The sequence below is a fragment of the Streptopelia decaocto genome (genome assembly GCF_964273445.1).
Source record: "Streptopelia decaocto genome assembly, chromosome: 1".
Taxonomy (NCBI): domain Eukaryota; kingdom Metazoa; phylum Chordata; class Aves; order Columbiformes; family Columbidae; genus Streptopelia; species Streptopelia decaocto.
Window position 1 is genome coordinate 128,199,999 of NC_138663.1, and position 19,199 is coordinate 128,219,197.

The 19,199-nt window shown below is 48.1% G+C and overlaps 1 protein-coding gene across 3 annotated transcripts in view; it reads left to right on the forward strand.

The window, feature by feature from the left end:
• The window catches only part of IGSF3 (immunoglobulin superfamily member 3), a 104,173-nt gene that overhangs the window by 11,685 nt on the left and 73,289 nt on the right, over positions 1 to 19,199 (forward strand). For all 3 annotated transcript variants that reach the window (XM_082043701.1, XM_082043703.1, XM_082043702.1), the window contains exon 2: positions 18,683 to 19,060. In XM_082043701.1, coding sequence (XP_081899827.1) covers positions 18,683 to 19,060 — 378 coding nt within the window. The remainder of the gene's footprint in view (positions 1 to 18,682; positions 19,061 to 19,199) is intronic.

Here is a 19,199-nt window from a genome sequence, read left to right on the forward strand (position 1 = left end):
GAGCTGGAGTTTCTTTTCTCTTTGGCATGTAATGGTACTGGATGCCTCTGGTTGCTTTTGTCAGAGCAGTGTAGATAGGAGGTGTCAGAGGAAATTATGGATGTTTGTTTGGTCTCCTGGCTGGGTATAAGGATGTGAGTTTTAGTGAAATGCGCGTTGAATAAACATTGTCTAAATATCCTAGGACAAGAGCTGCCTGGAAGCTGGAGTCAGGAGCCCTGCTTATCTTCATGACAGTATTTGGAAAAAAAAAAAGTTTATATAAGAGTTTTGCACCCTACGTTTGGTTTCCATTCGTTCAATGATTTGTAATCTTCCTTCTTATGTTCCCTTTAAGGCCAGCCAGATGACTTAAGGGAGGATTTTGAGAGAAAAATTCTCCAAAGTCTATATTCCCACCAGAGTTCCTTCTTTCCCCCACTTCCATGGTGCCCATGGCTAACCCAGGCCCAGGCATGACCCATTGCTGTACTAACATTTGGGGATCATTCCCTGGGCTTGCCAGAGCCCCTCGGTCCCACCTTGGGAGAGGGGTTGTGTCCAATTCGTGGCACCTTGCCAGGCGGCAGCACACAGACTGGGCCCGGCCCTGGCAGCAGCCCAGCAAAGCTGGAGCAGCCACGATATGGCAGCCTGACCTCCTCCTGGCTACGGTCACCACTTTGGGTGGTCACTGTTGAAATTTTCTCCTTTTAGGCTCCTGCAGGGTGCTCAGGGGGGGATGTGCGGCCATGCTTTGCATATGTTTTACTGGTATGGGAAACATTAATTTTTAAAAAGAAACCGCAAGCACGCAGCCCCTATCTCTGTGACAGCAGCAGTCTCAGTAGCTGTTTTGTCTCACCCTGTGATGTGCTTGACCCCCATGTCCCCGCAGCCATGCCTGTTTGGATGGCCCATGGCACCTCAAATGCAGGCGGGCCTTGAAGGGGCCTCCCACCACGCTGGGCAGCATCTGCAGTGGCACAGCAGCCAGCATGGAGCACAGGCACCCTGGCCAGCCGTGCCTGCCCCATATGTTGGGATCCAGGTCACCCTTTTAGCCTGGGCATGGCAGAGCAGATGTCTGACTTCATCATGCCATCATAGCTGCAAAATGCAGGCTGCAAAACTTATGTCAGTGCTGCTGTCTCTGGCTGTAAATCACCCCCCTGGGGTGCAGAGCCATTTGGGGAAGGCAGCCCTCAACACCGGGCGGGGTATGAGAAGGGGGCTGCTGCTGGCATGGGTTGCATGCACAGCCGTCCTGCCATGATCGTGGCCCCCTTCCTGCCTTAATGTGAGAGAAAATTCAGTGCCTTCCTGTTCATGGCCTGGCTTGAGAAGGAAATCTGGGGCAAGGTATGCCGTGGTCCTTTCACCCCCACTGCCCTCTGGACTGTCCTCCCTCCTCAGGGGAGACCCAGGGGATGCCATGGTGGCAGGAGGCCCTGGCAGGAGAGGCACCAGGTGCCATGGGACTTGGTGAGGAGCAGGCGGCTGTGGTGGAGCTGGGGGTACCTCCATGGCCTGGGGTGGCTGAAGCTTTGGGCAACCGGGGTGGCTTTCACGTGCTTTGGGATGTTTACTGGGAGCAGCCTCATGCCAGCGGTGCTCTTGCCTTGCCTTGCGAGCTTGTGCGGGGTGTTTAATTTTGGCTCTGTGTCTGGAGCTGGTATGTCATAGCCGCCGTGGTCACTCACAAAACTGTGCTTTAATGCAACCAGTGTCAACCCTTACTACTTGCAGTCCGCTACAGTAAACTGAGGAGCCAGGATGGAATCAGCAGCTCCTTTGGGCTTGTTTTTCTCTGCTTCCAGGCTCTGCCTTCCTGGCACTCCCTGCCTCCTCCCATCTTTACACGGGTCTCCTCCAGCTCCGTCAGCCCCCAACAGGTCTGCAGCATGCATGGTGTTGTGGTGTGGTCGATGTATCTGCTCAACTTGCAGCAGTCAGTCGCTGAAAAGGCTTATAATCAGTGTAAAATCTCTGGGGTGCAGCTATTTACAGAAAAAAACCCCACCCTTTCAGTCTTGCATCAAACAAGAGTTTTATTCTCATTAATTGAATTTCTCTAGAGTCTGATAACTTGGGCATGTTGAAATCAGATAAATAAAAAGCCTCCCTCCCTGGTAGCTATGTAAGCCTTTCCTTAACTCCATGATCAGAAGGGACTAGGCTCTGCTAAGTAAGCAGCTGAAGATCAAAACTTCTGCATACATCTGCTCATTGGGGACTGAAGGCAAGAAGATGCTAAGGGTGGTGTATTGGCAGAGAAAGGGTTTGATTGGGAAAGATTTTTTTTGTTCAGTGACAAATGCTGTTTAGTCACCTTCAGATGCATAGTCTGTGTCTGTAAACTGGGGTTGTGCTTTCTTCTAGACCTTCAGACAAACCTGCAGCCCTACAAAGGGGCAAGTTAGCTCTTGCTGAAGTTGGGGCATGCTTTTGGAGCATCTCTAGGGCCACACTGCCACATGTCCTCACGTGGGTGTCCACACGCATTGCCCTGGGAGGCAGGAGAGCGTTTGGACTTGGGCCAACGTGTGGTGTTGCTGAGCTGATGGTCTTCAAAAAATCCAACCTGCAGCATTTTTCAGGCTCTACACATCAAGTGAGACTTGTGGTCATTAAGGTCATGTCCCTTTCTCCATCACATCTCTGGTGTGTAGTTCTTGTTTCGGTGCCAAAGGCTGGGGCACCTCTTGTTCAGCAAGTGCTGTTGCCTTGTTCAAGGTCCTTCCTCCCCATGCTTATATCACCCATGCCATAACGAGGTATCTGGCTTGCCAGCCAAGCTCTCTCGCTTGCCAATGCCGCTCTCTCGCTTGCCAATGCCACTCTCCCACTTTGGGGTCTTTTCTGCTTTCCCCCTCCCCTGCCACCCTTGGTGCTACCTTTCTTCTTGCACCTTGGATTTGGATTTCCCTCCACCTCTCTTCTTTTGTCAGTATTTATGTCCCGTAGCTGTTTATACCATTGACGCAGTGGCATCTGCCCCTACCCCCCAGGACACTTTTTCCACCATCTCTCCCATCTCCCAGCCCAACCATCTGCTGCCTCTGCTCCTGCTGTCATGAGGTGCCGCACTGCCAGCATGAATCCCCCGACCGCACCGACTCATGTCAGAGAATGATCAGCTCCTTCCCTCTGCCTTGTTCCTCATGAATGCTTTTACTTCTTCTGCTTCACAATATGGTCGCTAACAATACTTTCCCCCCTCAACCTGGATAGCCCCTTCTCTACCTTCACATTTGCTCCTCAGACCTCAGCAACTTTTTGTACAAAGAGGACTGGCATACGAACAAGGGCCTGCCTTTACCTGGGGGTTTGCCCTGTGTTCCCCTCCATGCTTTTCACAATGGTAGATTTTCTAATCTTTTTGCTTGCCTTAAGGGTCCCAGCTCGTTTTCCCTTGTCTCTGTGGTTTGCTTTGCTACTCTTAGCTTCCCCTCTCTCAGTCCAAAGCTGCTTTATCCCCTCCTCCTTCAGCAGCTGCTCTGTCCTGTGCAAACCCCTTGGGATTCTCTGTCTGGAGCTCTTGCCTCCCAGCTTTCTGCCAGTTTAGTCTGTCTCTGTGATTTACTTCGCAAGGGTTTTCTTAACAGCCCCCGCTGCTCTATGTCTCAGTCATGCTCCAGCATTACCTTCCTTGACTTAGCAAGTGCCCTTGCAATGGCCAGTTTTGGTCTCTTTCTGGAGTGGTTTCCTCAGAGTCCTGTTGTCTTTGCCTTCCCCTGCCTCTCTGACAGAGCTCTTCTTACATCCTCATGAGTATACCATGCTCAGCTTCAGGGTCTGTTTTTTTTATGGCTACAAGAGGCTCTTTCTGTGACCCTGTCCACCGCTTCCTATAGTCCCTGCCTCTTGGTAATTTTATCCACTAATAAGAATTGGACTAGCCTCTCTCTGTTGATGTAATGAATTCATATTTCTGTTCAAATTAAAAATCTTGACCTCTATCTCTGGCGCTTACTTATGTGCATGTTCACCTGAGTCTTCCTGCTTAAGAAGTGTAAGCTGCAGCACTTCCTATCCATCTCTGCCTCTGCAATTTGTTCAGGCTTTTTTGTCTGCTCATTCCGCTGAACTCTCAAATTAATTCCTCCTCTTCTGCCTTGCCAAATACAAGATACTTGTCTTCCCTTCGAAAGCCCTTCTTAGCGCTGTTCTACCTTGTCTTTTCTAGTGCTTTTTCCCTCTGTGTGGTTTTCAGTTCCCAGCCTCAGCCTCTCGTTGGGTTTCTTCAGGCTGGGTTTTCAGAGAAGGATGGATTACCTGATTGTGCTGCCTCATCTGCCACCATTTCCCGGATAACCGGGTAGCTCTTTGGCCAGTTTCACACAAATTTGGTGGGAGCAGAGAGCTTGGAGATAAACGAGTTCCTGCAAGTCTTGTGGAGTGTAGGTAGCCCAGTTGGGGAGGTGGCATGGAACTGAAGGAGGCCGTTTTCTTCCAGGGCTCTAGCAGTGCCTCCAAATGACTCTGCCAGCTGAAGGAGAAGCTCCAGCTGAAGCTTGCAGTGAAGTCATTAGTCTCAGAGACAGCCTCCCTCCTGAAGGCAGGGAAAGCTAGGCTTCATTAAGTCTGTTACTCTTAGCGCTGTTTTTTAACAATGGTGGCTCAGAGCTCTTTTATTTTCTTCTGTGTGTTTGGGAGTAACCTGCAGCAAGCACCTGCAGCCCTGCTTCCCCTGATGCTTTGCTGCAAGGCCTGTTAGAGACTCACTCACCATCAGGGTCTCCCAGTGGAGAGAGACCATGATGCTCCCTCACTCTGCCTCGCTCCCTCCCGCTCCCTGGTGTCTCTTACCCATCTGCTGCCTGTCTGAGGTGCTGCCTCACAGCACTGCTGAGCTGGTGGAATATCCCAGCTGCTAATGAAAAGGGTTCTTTGCCCTTGTCCCCGAACCCCAAAGAAAAAAGTGTTCACGCTGTCTCAGTGGAAGCAAGTAACTCTTTCTCTGTGTCATTCTTTTTTCAGCTCACTATGGGGGTCAAGCATGGGGAGAGGAGTGCGTATGTTGCTAGGAATAAAGTGAGTGGGAAAGTGAGACTTCTTTTTTTCCATGGCAGCTGGTATCTAGATCAGCTGAAGTGCGATTGTGAAACCACATTTCTAGACTGAATTTCCTCAGATGAGTGTGCTTCTGCTGCACTTTTGTCTGTAGGGAAGCTGGCACATTGAGGCTGCTCTGAGTAGGTGCTTGGCACTGAGCTAAGGTAAATACGAGCCTATAACAGCAACGAATGCAGTCCTGTTGGAGTGTCCTTCACAGAATAGTTGAGGTTGGAAGGGACCTCTGGAGGTCACCTGGTCCAACCCCACTGCTCAAGCAGGTACACCTAGAGCAGGTTGCTCAGGATCATGTCCAGACAGCTTTTGAATATTTCCGCGGATGAAAATTTCATAACATCCTTGGGCAGCCTGTGCCCATGTGCAGTCACCCCTCACATTTAAAAAAAAAAAAAAAAAAGTGTTTTTCTGGTGTTTTCCAGCTGGTCTGTCGCCCCGATGCATGGTGGTGTTCCTACCCAAGGAGGAGAATTGCATCTGATTGTCCTCCTTACTCATTGGTAATAGTATTGTGTTATGAATGTGCATAGAGGGAATGATTGTACTTTGTCCCTCCCAGACTGGAAGTAATAGTAACATAAATGCTTCTGCATCTTTTTTTCTCTTGTTTTGTTTTCTGTTCCAAATACCAGAAAGCACCTGTCCTCCCATTTGAAATGGGAGCCTTGGTAATTTGGTGACAACTGCTGATAGTCTCTGTAGCATGTCAAACTAATAAATTACAGTGTAAGGAGATGAAGAGTTCTGAGATCTTAATTAGCAAAAAGAGGCAGCAGGTAGCTGAAGAATCTCCCTGCATCTGTGTCTCTTTTTCAGGGATGGTGTCTAACTGAATCACAGAGGTTTTTGAGGGGCAGCTTCTTGCTGGTGCTTAGTGAAGTGAAGAGAAACCAGAAGAATTTGGGAGGGAAATGGAAACTGTCTGCTGTTGTATGGCCATGCTTTTTATTCTTGTGATCCTTTATGGTGGGGTGGGAGAATTGTTTTAGAGAAATGCATGCTTTTAACCAGTACACTTGACTTCAGGGCTAACTTAATTTGCTGTTTACCTGAGAGCTCTTTCTGCTGAAGAAGAGGTGCAAGATGGCAGCTTTTGCCTTGCAAATTGGATGTTCTCTTATGCTAATAACTGTGGCTGAGGGGCACAAATGCTTCTTTAGCATGCCAGAAGGAAGTGGGAGAGATGGCTGGTGCCTGCATTAATTCCTAGATATTACACTTTAGAACTTTTTACAGTGCCACTTTTGCAGAACTGTGTGCCCCAAAGGAGGTGGGGAGCAGGTGCAGCGCCCATACCAAAGGACACAGCTGGAGTGCTGGAGGTACAGTGGGTTTTGGGAGGCAAGGAGGGGTGTGCAGCAGGGCAGTTTGTCATCAGCTCTTCAAACCTGTCCATATCTTGCAGATTATTAAGTCTCTCTCCTTAAAAAGCAGACAATTTGAGGTTAAGCAATTCACAAATGGCTGCCTGAGGGTGCGGATTTGGAGGTTGGAAAGGAGGTGCTCTGGCTCTGCCCAGAAGAAAAAGCATGCAAGTAGAGGTCCCAGAGAAAGTCAGGGTGCTGAATTCCCAAATGTCATCCTTACCAGAGATGGGGAAAGCCTGGAGTCACTTGGAGCACGGGGAGGGGAACGAAGCCAAATAAGCAACTTCCAGGAGTATAGAAAGATGGGCCAAAACACTGAAGTTTCTCTTTGGAGGTAAAGGGAGGCACTTGTGTGTGTTCTCCCTCCCTCCATTTTTTTCGAAGGAAGACAGCAAGAAGCTTTGCTTTTCTTCAGGAAAAGCATATTTGAGGGAAGGTAAGGAACCAAGCTCTCCATGGATCAGAAGTATTTTGAAAGACCTCTTCATGAAAGAGAGGGAATTCCTTTAATGAAAGGCTGGGTAGTAAATGTTGTTTCCTTTTGGCAAGGATAATGTGAAGGTGAGATTTGAGACACTATGCTCCTCTCTCCTGGCAGAGTATTTTTAAGCATCTGGGATGTTGTGAGGTGAATTACAGCAATAATAGGGATGTTCAGTTGTTTAATATTGGGAGAGATTGCAGAGCATGCAGGAAAATGAAAAAAAGTGACATTAAAACATTATTGACTGTGAAACAAAATGAAGTTTCTTATTGTCTGAGAGTGAGTGATCACAGAGGGAATATCATTTGACAATTCTAAGAGTGACCCTGGCTGTTGAACATGTAGGACCTGAAGACTAAAGAACGATAATAAAAAGAAATTCACAGGCTGCAGGGCATAATGAACTATGTCAGAAATTTCCTGGCTGGCTTCGTCGCTCAAACAATTTCATTTCCCCCCCTCCTCTTGATAGGTTGGAAGCCCATATCAGCTAAGAGTGCAGTGGTTTGAAATGTGTGTTGATGTTTCATGGCTTTGGTACTAGCATGACAATGCTGAATCTTTTAGAGGTCTGGGAGCAGTACTAGAGACGCCAGGGTAAATGGTGTGTCCTTACGTGTATTTTAAGAGCTAAAATAATAGAAGAAAAAGCACACATAGGAATCTTGGGAGACTTCTCTTTTTTGTGCAGGTCTACACTAAATCTTAAAGTGAGTACCTGTGGTTACAGCTTCAAAGCTCAGGCTGGGAAGGCAGTAATGAAGCTATCACGGCTTTTCATTGGAAAATATAAAAGTAGGCATTGCCTTGGGCATTCCAGCAGGCCACTGTAAATGCTGCTGTGTATTGTAGTCCTTAACCAGACCTGGAACCAGCAGTAGTGAAATATATAAGTCACTAGGGCATGTATTCAGTGGGCTGTAGGAAAGAAGAAACTCCTGAGGACAAGACACAAGGAGCAATGCAAGTTAGATGTAGTGCGTGGGCAAACCAACACTTCCTGCCTGCATATTCCCAATATAAGTATCATCTGCCAGTGAGCTTCTGCTTGTGTTTTTTTGTGTTGTGTTGTTTGTTTTTTTTTTTTCCCATAATAAGGGTAATGATGGTATGGTATATGAAGAACAAGCTGATCTGAGAGTGGGAAAAGAGCTGGGAAGGCTCTGTTTTGACCTTGGAGGAAGAGAAATAGTTGATTAAATATATTAAAGGGATGGGCTCTATCTTAAGTACAGAAAAGAGCCCATGGTGCTAATGGAGTGCCTTTCTATGGGATTAGTCAAAACTGGGAGGCCCTTAGGGGAATACAAAGACTGCAGGTTATAAGGGACTTGTTTTCTCAACATCTTTGCAGGAAAATAGTCAAACTATAATAAGCAGTAGGTATGTTGCACAAAGATCTGTGAGCTCCCCCCAGCAGTTGTTTACCTTTATGAATCTGAACCATCACAATATTCAGCTCAGCCTTTCCCTTGTACATCACCACAGATCGTTATTCACCTTTTACATCAGGTGCACCTTGATCCACCAGCCTCTTCAAAGCCTGTGTGAAGTAAGGAGGCTGAGCAGCACGAGCTGCCAAGCTCAGGGACCTGTGTGCAGGAGGGCTGCCCTGCTGTCCTCTTTCCTTTTGTTCATACGGGCTATCGCTCTTTTCTCTGACCACGGGTGTGGCTGGCTGGCTTCTGGATGCTTGGTCCCGTGACTTCTCAAAGTAAGGCTATACTAGATTAAAGACTAGTTTCAGACTTTAGTGCAGCCAAGTTGCTTTAAATCTACTTTCTGATGGGATGATTGAGGATGATAGAACTTTAAGGGCAGTGAGATCTCGTGTTGTGCATCCACCAGGGCAGGTTCGTCTCTACCCGTGGTATTTCTGATGAAGGTAAATGTCTGTTGCGGAGAGCTGTAGTGTGAGAGGCTTCAGTCTCACAAAGCAGTCTCTCTGGTGCCTCAGTTTCCTTGCTTCTGGAAAGTTAAAAATATGCTTAGCCCCATGTCCTACCAAATTTACCTCAGTAAGTTTGCAGATGACACCAAGTTGGGTGGGAGTGTTGAACTACTGGAGGGTAGGAAGGCCATACAGAGGGATCTGGACCAGCTGGATCGATGGGCTGAGGCCAATTGTATGAGGTTCAACAAGGCCAAGTGCTGGGTCCTGCACTTGGGTCACAACAACCCCAGGCAGTGCTACAGGCTCAGGGAAGAGTGGCTGGAAAGCTGCCTGGCAGAGAGGGGTACACTGAGGTGCTGGAGAGAGTTCAGAGGAGGGTAACAAAGCTGGTGAGGGGCCTGGAGCACCAGTCTGATGAGGAGCGGCTGAGGGAACTGGGGCTGTTTAGCCTGAAGAAAAGGAGGCTGAGGGGAGACCTTATCGCTGTCTACAACTACCTGAAAGGAGGTTGTAGCATGGAGGGGGTTTGTCTCTTCTCCCAAGTAACAAGCGATAGGACAAGAGGAAATGGCCTCCAGTTGTGCCAGGGAAGGTTTTGATTGGATATTAGGAAACGTTTCCTCACGGAACACGTTGTCAGGCATTGGAACAGGCTGCCCAGGGAAGTGGTGGAGTCACCATCCCTGGAGGTGTTTAAAAGGTGTGTAGATGAAGTTCTTAAGGGACATGGTTTAGTACCAGAGTTAGGTTGTGGTTGGACAGGATGATGTTTAGGGTCTCTTCCAACCAAAATGATTCTATGATTCTATTTAAAAAAAAAAAAAAGAAGAGAAAAAAATCGCAAGGGCAGATCACATTTAGCACCATGCAGCTGTAGAATGCCAGTGCTGTACTGTGGAAAGTAAGGAAGTTGGCTGTCAATATAAGGACCAGATCTGAGAAGAACCAAAGGATGAAAAGTGGCTCTGATCTTGGCAAGGGGGTTGGATGTCTGACTGGATGCATAATTCTAGCAGAGGTACAAGACCTTTTTTACAGTCAGAACTTGGGAAGCTAGTCACAGGCCAGAACAATCTATGGTGATTAAAAGAAATGTCACCTCTTTCATATTTATTAAAAACATTTTTCTTAAAAGACAGTAAACATCTGCTGTGGAAGTGAGCGCTGTGAGACGGAGCAGCCAGCAGAGATGAGTGAAAGCAGTTGTGTTGGAAGAACAAAGAGCTTCATTGGCGGCTCCTGTCTAGTTTCCCTGTGCTTTGATATTTCCCCACTGATTGTGATATTTCCATACCAATTATTGTATAAATTGTTCCTGGCTGACCTCTCTACTTAGCCGTCCTTAGCTGGCTCAGCAGTGGGAGGAATCTGAATGAGGAATGAATAGCTTTTTGAGTCGGTTCAGGAAGGACGGTCCATGTGCTGGGAGTGGTGGGATGGTGGCAGGAGTGGAGGAGGAGGATAGGGGATCAGGCATCCTTGGTAGCATGATTTAAACATCAAAGCAAAAGAGCGGAGGATAGGGACAGAGCTGTTCCACAAGTGGCTCCAGCCAGCCTTTCAGTACAGTGAACTCTCTTGGCATGACAAAAAATACATCAAGCAAAATACTGTATTTTCTCAGAATGAGGCTTTACAGTAATAAGAGGGGGGTTACCACATGTTTTCTTCTGATAGCATTGTGGGGTTTTTTTCATCTGGCAGCAGGTTGCAGTGTACAGAGACTGTCCCTGCTGTGACTCATTTATGCAAAAATTAAGCTCAAACCTAATTTTTATTTGTGCACATTAACAGGAGGCTTCACAGAATAGCAGGTGTGCATTGCTAGAAGATTGTCTCTGTTTGGTGTTGCCTGTTAGGGCAAGGTCTCCCATACAGATTATGTTAGTCTTCAGCCGATGAAAAATAAGACAGCTGCTTGGGGAAGTGTTCTCAGTGGCTGGACAATGGTGAGCGTGGAAGATCCTTCTTGAAATGAATCACTGTTTTGTTGATATCAGTCCCTGCTTTTTCTCTGGAAGCCACAGCACGGCTGAGTAAGGGGCTGGTCTTGGCAAGAGCCATATGCATCCTCCCCTGTGGTGGGAAGTGAGAGAGGAAAGGCCATCCCCCGGAATGCATCATGCCTAAGGAACAATGAAAAATTAATGTAAATTAAGATGGAACGTGAGCTGGAGGTTGTGAACTGTCCCTGAGCAACTCGCTGGAAGCAAAGGCCTGTGCAGGGCACGATGCTTCTGTTTTGGAGTAGAGGAATGGAAACACTGAGGAGGAGCAAGTTATGGGGGAGCTTTGCCTGCCAGGCCACAGTTAGCTGTGTGCACCCTGTTACTTTGTGAAAGTGGCCAATGCACCAACTGCTGCAGCTCAAAGGCTGTTTCTGCCTGCCCTGCTGTTCCCTGGGCCTGCTGCCGTGACCTGCAGGCTGTGGCATCGTCCCCAATGCTGCCTTCTCTGTGTGGTTGACTATGAGCGTATGGGCAGCAAGTAACAAATTAACAGTGCTGCTAATAAAGTAATAGCGCCCTTGGACTGAGTGAAAACACCAATTCCCTATTGTGGGTATGGCATCCTTTCCTTGCCTGGCATGAGTATGCCTGCTGCCTCCTGGGGCGTTGGGCCAGGGCTGAAGGTACCCGGTAAAGCTGGAAGAAGAGTCTGCTGGCACTCGTCTTGCCTCAAACCATGCTGTGCCCTGTATTGGAGACCAGGGGCCAGCCAGGTGGTGAGCGTGGGCTCCTGCACTGCTCCTGCCTCAGTGAGCCCCAGACCCACAGGAGAGCAGGAGCTGCCACAGCTTGTGGTGCACTAGGTGCTTGCACCTGCGCTTGGGTTTTGCGTGCCCAGAGCATCTTTCGAGCTAGGAAGTAGATGCTCTAGCATAACTGCTCATTAGCATTTGTGTCTGAATTGTGTTTGTTCCTGGGGTCTTTCTGCCAGGTCCTGTGGTCTGCTGCAGATGCTGATTTGTCATAGCCAAAAAGGGTTTATGCACACTCTCTTTCCCTTCCCATGGGCACAGACTCCCGCTTCAATTCTGAGGGTATTTTGAGGAAACCAGTTCAGGTGGCCATGTTCATAGCATCGTTGTAGAATAACAGAATGGTCTGGAATGGAAGGACCCTTAAAGATCATCTAATTCCAACCCCCCTGCCATGGGCAGGGACATCTTCCGCTAGACCAGATTGCTCAAAGCCCCATCCAACCTGTCCTTGAATACTTCCAGAGATGGGGCATCCACAACTTCTCTGGGAAACCTGTTCCAGTGTCTCACCACCCTAATGGTGAAAAATTTCTTCCTTATATCTAATCTAAATCTCCTTTCTTTCAATTTAAAGCCATTAGCTCTTGTCCTATCACTACATGCCCTTGTAAAATCCTTCTCCAGCTTTCTTGTAGGCTCCCTTTAGGAAGGCTGCTATAAGGTCTCCCCAGAGCCTTCTCCAGGCTGAACAACCCCGACTCAGCCTATCTTAATAGGAGAGGTGCTCCAGCTCTCTGGTCATCTTCATGGCCCTCTTCTGGACTTGCTCCAACAGGTCCCTGTTCTTCTTATATTGGGGGCCCCAGAGGTGGACATGGAACTCCAGGTGGGGCCTCATGAGAGTGGAGTAGAAGGGGAGAATCACTTCCCTTGACCTCCTGGTCACGCTTCTTTTGATGCAGCACAGGACATGGTTTACTTTCTGGACTGCAAGTGCACATTGCCATGTTCAGAGCAGTGATAGCCGTGTGTTTCTAGAGAGAAAGCTTAAATGATGCTTGTTGTAGTTTCTGTTGTAGTATAGCCAATGCATAGTCCGCAGACCAGATGTGACCTGAATGGCTGAAGAGCCTAGCCTGTAATGACACAGGTTGTGAAGAGGCATGAGGACAGCTGTACCAGTTCAGACTGAGGCTAGATGGAGAACCTTTAGTGTCATGTCTCAAAAAGCTGTAGGGAGGCATTTGTGCAATTGTAGCTTGTTTCGGCAGCCTCCGTAACCTGATGTGGTCTACCTATTTAGTAGTCCTCTTTCAAGTACTTGTCCCACCTACATTTTGACCCATGTAAACTTCCCATATCCACAGCATCCCTCAGCAAGGACATCCCCAGGTCTGCTATCTGCAGCTGCAAGAACTGCCTGACTTGTTATAAAACTGGATCTGACCAGTTTTGGTTGACAACCCTTGGTTTTTAAACTAGAAGAGATGGTAAATGGTCATTTCTTGATCTCCGTCTCCATGGCATGCGTATTTGTATAGACTTTTACCAGATCCTCCTAAAGTCATCTTTTTTTTCCAGGCCAGAGTCCTTGCCTGCTCCAGTATTTCTTACACAGAAGCCATTCCCTAGTGTTTGTCATCGTTGATCTTCTCTGACACTTTGTCAGGAGCACCTATAAATTGAACAAAAAATAGCAACAACAAAAAAGCCCTCAGTATTTGTGCAAGGGACAGGGAGTGGAGGGAGAGCCATCTCTTTGGAAATGTCTTCTTTTTAGTAACTGTAGTTGAAGGCACAAAGTAATTTTTAAAGGAATTTTAGGATTAGCATTATCAGTTATTGACAAATAATGCTTTAGAGCTTCTAAGTGAAGGAAAACTGCTGTAAAGCTACAGGGATAGAAACATCCCCTCAAGCTATGTTATCCATTTGGTGTTCAGCACTGTCAGCTCTATGCCTCTGGAAGATACTGAAAAATACAAAGAGGTTTTTGGGTTTTTTTAATTGCTCTCTAATGGTCAGAGACCCAGGATAGCATTCCTCCTAAGAACTCAAGTTTCTCTTTTAGGTTAAAGGTCTTCTGTCAGTGATTGTTGATAATTGAGGTACCTTGATGCAACTTGCCTGTACCACACCCAAAGGCGCCACAGCATAAGCCATACTCTCAGAGATGGGGAGAATGTTTGTGTAAGAGGTTCCTCGTCATTCTGTCCTTAATTTTTATTTATTCTTTTGGTGTGTCAGTGCTGTGGCAGAATTTCTGTGTACACAGCCATCCTTTCTTTCTTTCATTACACTCACCTATCCCTTGCGATAAGCCTTGAATCAATGTTCTCAGATAAAATTTCACAAACTTGTTCTTCCGAAGGGAACCTGAAGGTCCACCTCCTTCCCAAAGAGAAAGTGTTTGGCATGTTCTAAAACGGGGCATCTTCAGGGTATTTGAAATTGGACACCTGAAATGGCCAGTTGTGTCTGGAAAACCTGAGTTCTGCTTGTCTCCCCATGGAAAGGTCAGATCTTGCCACAGTCAGCCGATGCTGCTGGGAGGCTGCAGGTTTTACAAAGACAAAGTGTACTCAGAAGCTGACCTGCAGTGCTTCTGGGTGAGAATAAGACTGCACCTGGAATATTGTGTCCACTTCTGGGGCCCCTCAGTTCAAGAAGGACAGGGAACTGCTGGAGAGAGTCCAGCGCAGGGCAACAAACATGATTAAAGCAGTGGAGCATCTCCCTGATGAGGAAAGGCTGAGGGAGCTGGGGGTCTTTGGCTTGGAGAAGAAGAGACTGAGGGGTGACCTCATTAATGTTTATAAATATGTAAAGCGTGAGTGTCATGAGGATGGAGCCAGGCTCTTCTCGGTGACAACTAATGGTAAGACAAGGGGCAATGGGTACAAACTGGAACACAGGAGGTTCCATTTAAATTTGAGAAGAAACTTCTTTTCAGTGAGGGTGCCAGAGCACTAGAACAGGCTGCCCAGGGAGGTTGTGGAGTCTCCTTCTCTGGAGACATTCAAAACCTGCCTGGATGCTTTCCTGTGTAACCTCATCTAGGTGTTCCTGCTCCAGCAGGGGGATTGGACTGGATGACCTTTTGAGGTCTCTTCCAATCCCTGACATTCTGTGATTCTGTGAAATGCCTGGCTGGCAGGGGTGCTTGGTGCTCCTTTTTTGCCCATAGACTGAATGGAGAGGCGCTGTAGTCCTGGCTGTGCTATGACAAGGAAGACGCAAATGGCCGGGTGACTGACATCACATTTTTCTCTTGCTTATCACCTGCCTTTCAGAACTGTGTGACATTGGCCGTGGCCCTGGAGCCTGCTGGGCAGGTTGGCATAGGGCAGGCACTGGGGTCCCACCTGATCTCCTTGCTGCCTGACCTTGAGTCTGATCACCCAGCTGCACCGTCCTCTCTTGCCCCCACCCGCCTCTTGTCTCCCAAACAGGGCCTGGGAGATGGATGAGCCAGCGGAAGCAATGAGAGCTGCCTGGCTGTTGTTTGGCTTGCTGTAAGCTCAGAAGACAATGGGGAGCCGTGACAATAATCCTCATCTGTAGGGGATAAGGATCAGGGAACGCTTCCTCCTTATCGTGCTGCCTTTTGGAAAAAAACACAAACCTATCATTTCTTACTAATTTTAAAGTAGCTGTTGGCTTGCTACCTCCTCTGTATCAGCCCTTGCATTGTCAGTAAATTATGTTGGATTTGCAATTAAAAGCCAGCTGTGCCAGTGAAACACCAGCCAAATGCCACCATAACAGTCTCCTAGGCGTCCTATGGGAGGTGTGGAGCACACAGCTCCTCCTCCAGTGAGCATTTCTCTCACTTCAAGAGGGAAAGACGAGTTTAAAATGTGATCTCAGGCTCATTATTTTTGTTAATCGGAGTGCTCACTCGCTAAGAAATGCAGTTTTTTTCTTGATTCTGCATGTTTGTGGATATAGCAATTCCCAGAGCCTGAACACTGCCGAAACACCCTTCAATGCACGAAAAGTTAACTGTTTGGGGGGAAAACTTGAGTGGTGGATGTCTGTCTCAGGCTGATTGTTTTTTCTCCTTCCCTTTCTCAGTTAAAATGATTTACTGGAGAAGTATCTCTGCTTCTGCTGTGTGTGGGTTTTTTAAGTGTCAAACAGCATTTGTGCCCATCGGTGTTGGAGCAGGAGCTCATGGCCAGGCAGGGGAAGAGCTCTGTGGATTTGCCGTTCCCTGTCCCTCTGGAGATCCAGCCCGTTCAACCCACTGCTGAGCCATGGTGTCTCACCTCTCGGAGGCTGAACAGCAACTTGCTGCAAGCTGTAGCAAAACTCCCGCTGTTCTGTCTTCTGTCCATGCTGGAGCTGGGCAGGGCTTTTTCTGCACCAGCTTCTTCTGTCCCTCAATTCCTTGGGCTGCTGGAGCCAGAACAAGAAACCAGGAGCTCTTTGGCTCTTACCTCTCTCGCTTTTGCCGGGGTCAGGAAGGAGCAGCCATCCAGTGCAAGAGGGAATAGGAGAGGAGGAATGTAGAAAGTGAGTCTCTTACAGGCAAGGTCCCAAAAACCACTGGCAAGGGAGGAAGGAAGCCCACATTAGTGCTGGCTGTGAGGGTGGTGGGATTTGACACCTACCAAAAGGCTGCAAGCATCAGAGTGCAGAGATCTGCATTGTGGGTGCCCGAGGATGTGATCTTGCCAGTGAGCTTTAGAAGGGCCAATATGTGTCCCTCTTAAAATGTTTTTGAATTGGATAGTTGGAACGCTTCTCAAAGAATTCCTATGTAAGAAACAAACAAAAGAAAAACCAAACCCAGCACTGCATTTAAAGCCTGCAAAACAAGGTTGTGCACTCAGCAGATAAATACCTGAATGAGTTTTATGTGTGCAAGTTTTAATTCCTAACGCTGCATGTTTGCCTTGTGGTGCAATTTTAATTGTGTCATTGCATGTAGGGTATCTGTATGCTCTAGCGAGGCTACCTGTGCATACGAAAATTGTATTATGAGTTGTCTTTAGGTGTGCAATAAAGATCTTGCCCTTCCTCCTTCTTTGAAAACAGTTCACTTCAAAGGCTGTAGTATTTGCTTTGTCCTTCGGCCTTTACAGGGTGAGAGAAGAGGTTGTCTGCACCTCAGATGTATCTTTCAGCAGTATCTTTCCCCAGGATGAAGAGATTGGTACAGCAAACAGTGGGGGAGTGTTTGCCTCTCTTGTTTCTCTCCCTGTTGATTTTGAATATGCTAGCTTTCTCTGTCCTCCCCTTAAATCACATTATTTCATAAAGAGTAAAAAGAAACATAATTTGGAGCAGCAGCGAGCTGAGCCCAAGTTAATAGTTCGAATTGCACTCCATCTGTTCAGCTGCATGGCCTGATGGATGTGCTGAACCCATTTTTTACAATTTGTTTTAAGCTGGTAAGAACCATCTATCCTGGCTCTGGTCCAGGCTGGCTGTGGAGAAAAACTTCGTATCTGGACGTTTATGTCCAGAGGGCGGGATTGAGTCAGTAATCCCCAGATGCCAGGCTACCTCTTCCACCTGCAGGTTGGTAGTTTTTGAAAGGTTAAATTATTCTCTGGATTTGAACATTGTTATCAAAAATTAGAGGGGAGGGAGAAACCCCAACATGCACATGAGAGGATGAAATTTGCAGACGTGATTATGCAGGACCTGCTTTAAGTCGGCTTATTGCTGTTTTATGATGGCAAGCAAGCAGTCACAGTAGCCGGGGTGATTGGCCTCACCATGTGCACATGCTGCTGGTAACTCAATAACCGATGAACACCCACCGTGGTCTCCAGACCTCGAGTCTTTGATGTAGCAACAAACAAGATAGATTGCTGTAATTTATCCAGCCCCCGGAGGGCTGTGCTGGTAATGTGCCATGAGCCCAAGGGCCAGCCATCCATAATCTGTGTAAAAATACAGCAGATCGCGGTTGCCGTGCTGTGGGATTGTCTTTGTTTTGTGCAGCAGGAGTTTGCATGTGTTCAATGCGCAGCACTGGGTCTCAATTTCCAGCAGCCAGGGGCAGTGAGTCTCGGTGTAATATGCCCACTCCCTCCATTAACTTTAATTGTTTTTGTTACGTACTAAATATACTCCTTTCAAATAGACTTCGGAAGGTAGTGCCCGAAATGTGGTATTTCCCTGTGTGCCTTTAGAAGCGTAACAGACACTGGAGAAGCCGTGCTAGGTTTAGGGGAAAAAGCACAGGATTTTGTACCAGCCGAAGCCTCCGGTGGGATTGCTGATGGAGGACGAGTGTTTGTACCATCGCTGTTGGGTGGAAAGCCGAGGAGATGGAGCATAGACTCCGGCTTGCACGTGGGCCTCTCTCCTGGTGGAGAGGGTCCTGGTTGGGCTGTGCCAGGAGAAGAGGGAGTTGCTGTTGATCCAGGGGGCCCCACCAGCAGCACCGGGGTGCTGCAGAGCAACCATGGGCCACCTCCTGGTGCCCTCCAGCAGCAATCTGTGCCAGGGGTCGCAGGATGATGGGGTTGGAAAATAGTACTGAAAACAAAGTACCGTCAGCTTGAGTTTCTGGTTTGTTGCCGTGCGGCGCAGTACCTTTTTGTGCCTGGATTCTTATCACTACCGAAGAAAAGGTTTATGTTATCTCAACACCGCTTTTTTCACAGGATGTTTGGAAAAAAAAACACTTAACTTGGGTCAACAAGAAAGCAACAGCATGGCTGGGGGAGGTGTTGTGCCAGACCCCAATGTGCCAGTTGTGAAATGGGGTGCGAGGGCTTGCCTTGCTGAGCATGGCCATGGAAGGGGTAGCGCTGGTACATCCCGGGGGAGGTGTGGGGGCTGCTTCTGAGCAGTAATGCTGGGCCCCTCTCCTTTTGAAGGGAGGGGAGCTCTTTGCAACTACCTGAAAGGAGGTTGCAACGAGGAGGGTGTTGGTTTCTTCTCACAAGTAACAACTGATGAGAGGAAACGGCCTCAGATTGCACCAGGGAGGGTTCAGATTGGATATTAGGAAAAATTTCTTCATGGAAAGTGTTGTCAAGCACTGGAACAGGCTAGCCAGGGAAGTGGTGGAGTCACCATCCCTGGCGGGGTTTAAAACATGCATAGATGAGGTTCTTAGGGACATGGTTTATTGACAGTGTTAGGGTAATGGTTGGACTTGATGATCTTGAGGGTCTCTTCCAACTAAAATGATGCTGTGATTCCTCCTGCAGGCATGGCCTTGGCTCAGCGGCAAGTGACAGTGCAGGAAGGACCCCTGTACCGAACGGAGGGGTCCCACATCACACTGTGGTGCAAGGTGAGCGGCTACCAGGGCCCGGCGGAGCAGAACTTCCAGTGGTCCATCTACCTGCCCTCGGCCCCTGAGCGGGAGGTGCAGATCGTCAGCACCGTCGACCCATCCTTCCCCTACGCCATCTATACCCAACGTGTGCGCAGCCGGGGGATCTACGTGGAACGGGTGCAGGGGGACGCCGTCCTGCTGCACATCACGGAGCTGCAGGACCGGGACGCCGGGGAGTACGAGTGCCACACGCCCAACACCGACGAGAGGTACTTTGGGAGTTACAGCGCCAAGATGAATCTTGTGGGTAAGCTGTCCTGCTAATTATGTGGCTGGGGCAATGGGGCATCTCCCAGCTGTCTTGCAGCAGAAGTCTATGAACCCCACATACTTGATGTAGTCCACATAAGCCATCAGAAAAAACACCAGTGAGGAAAACAGGAGCA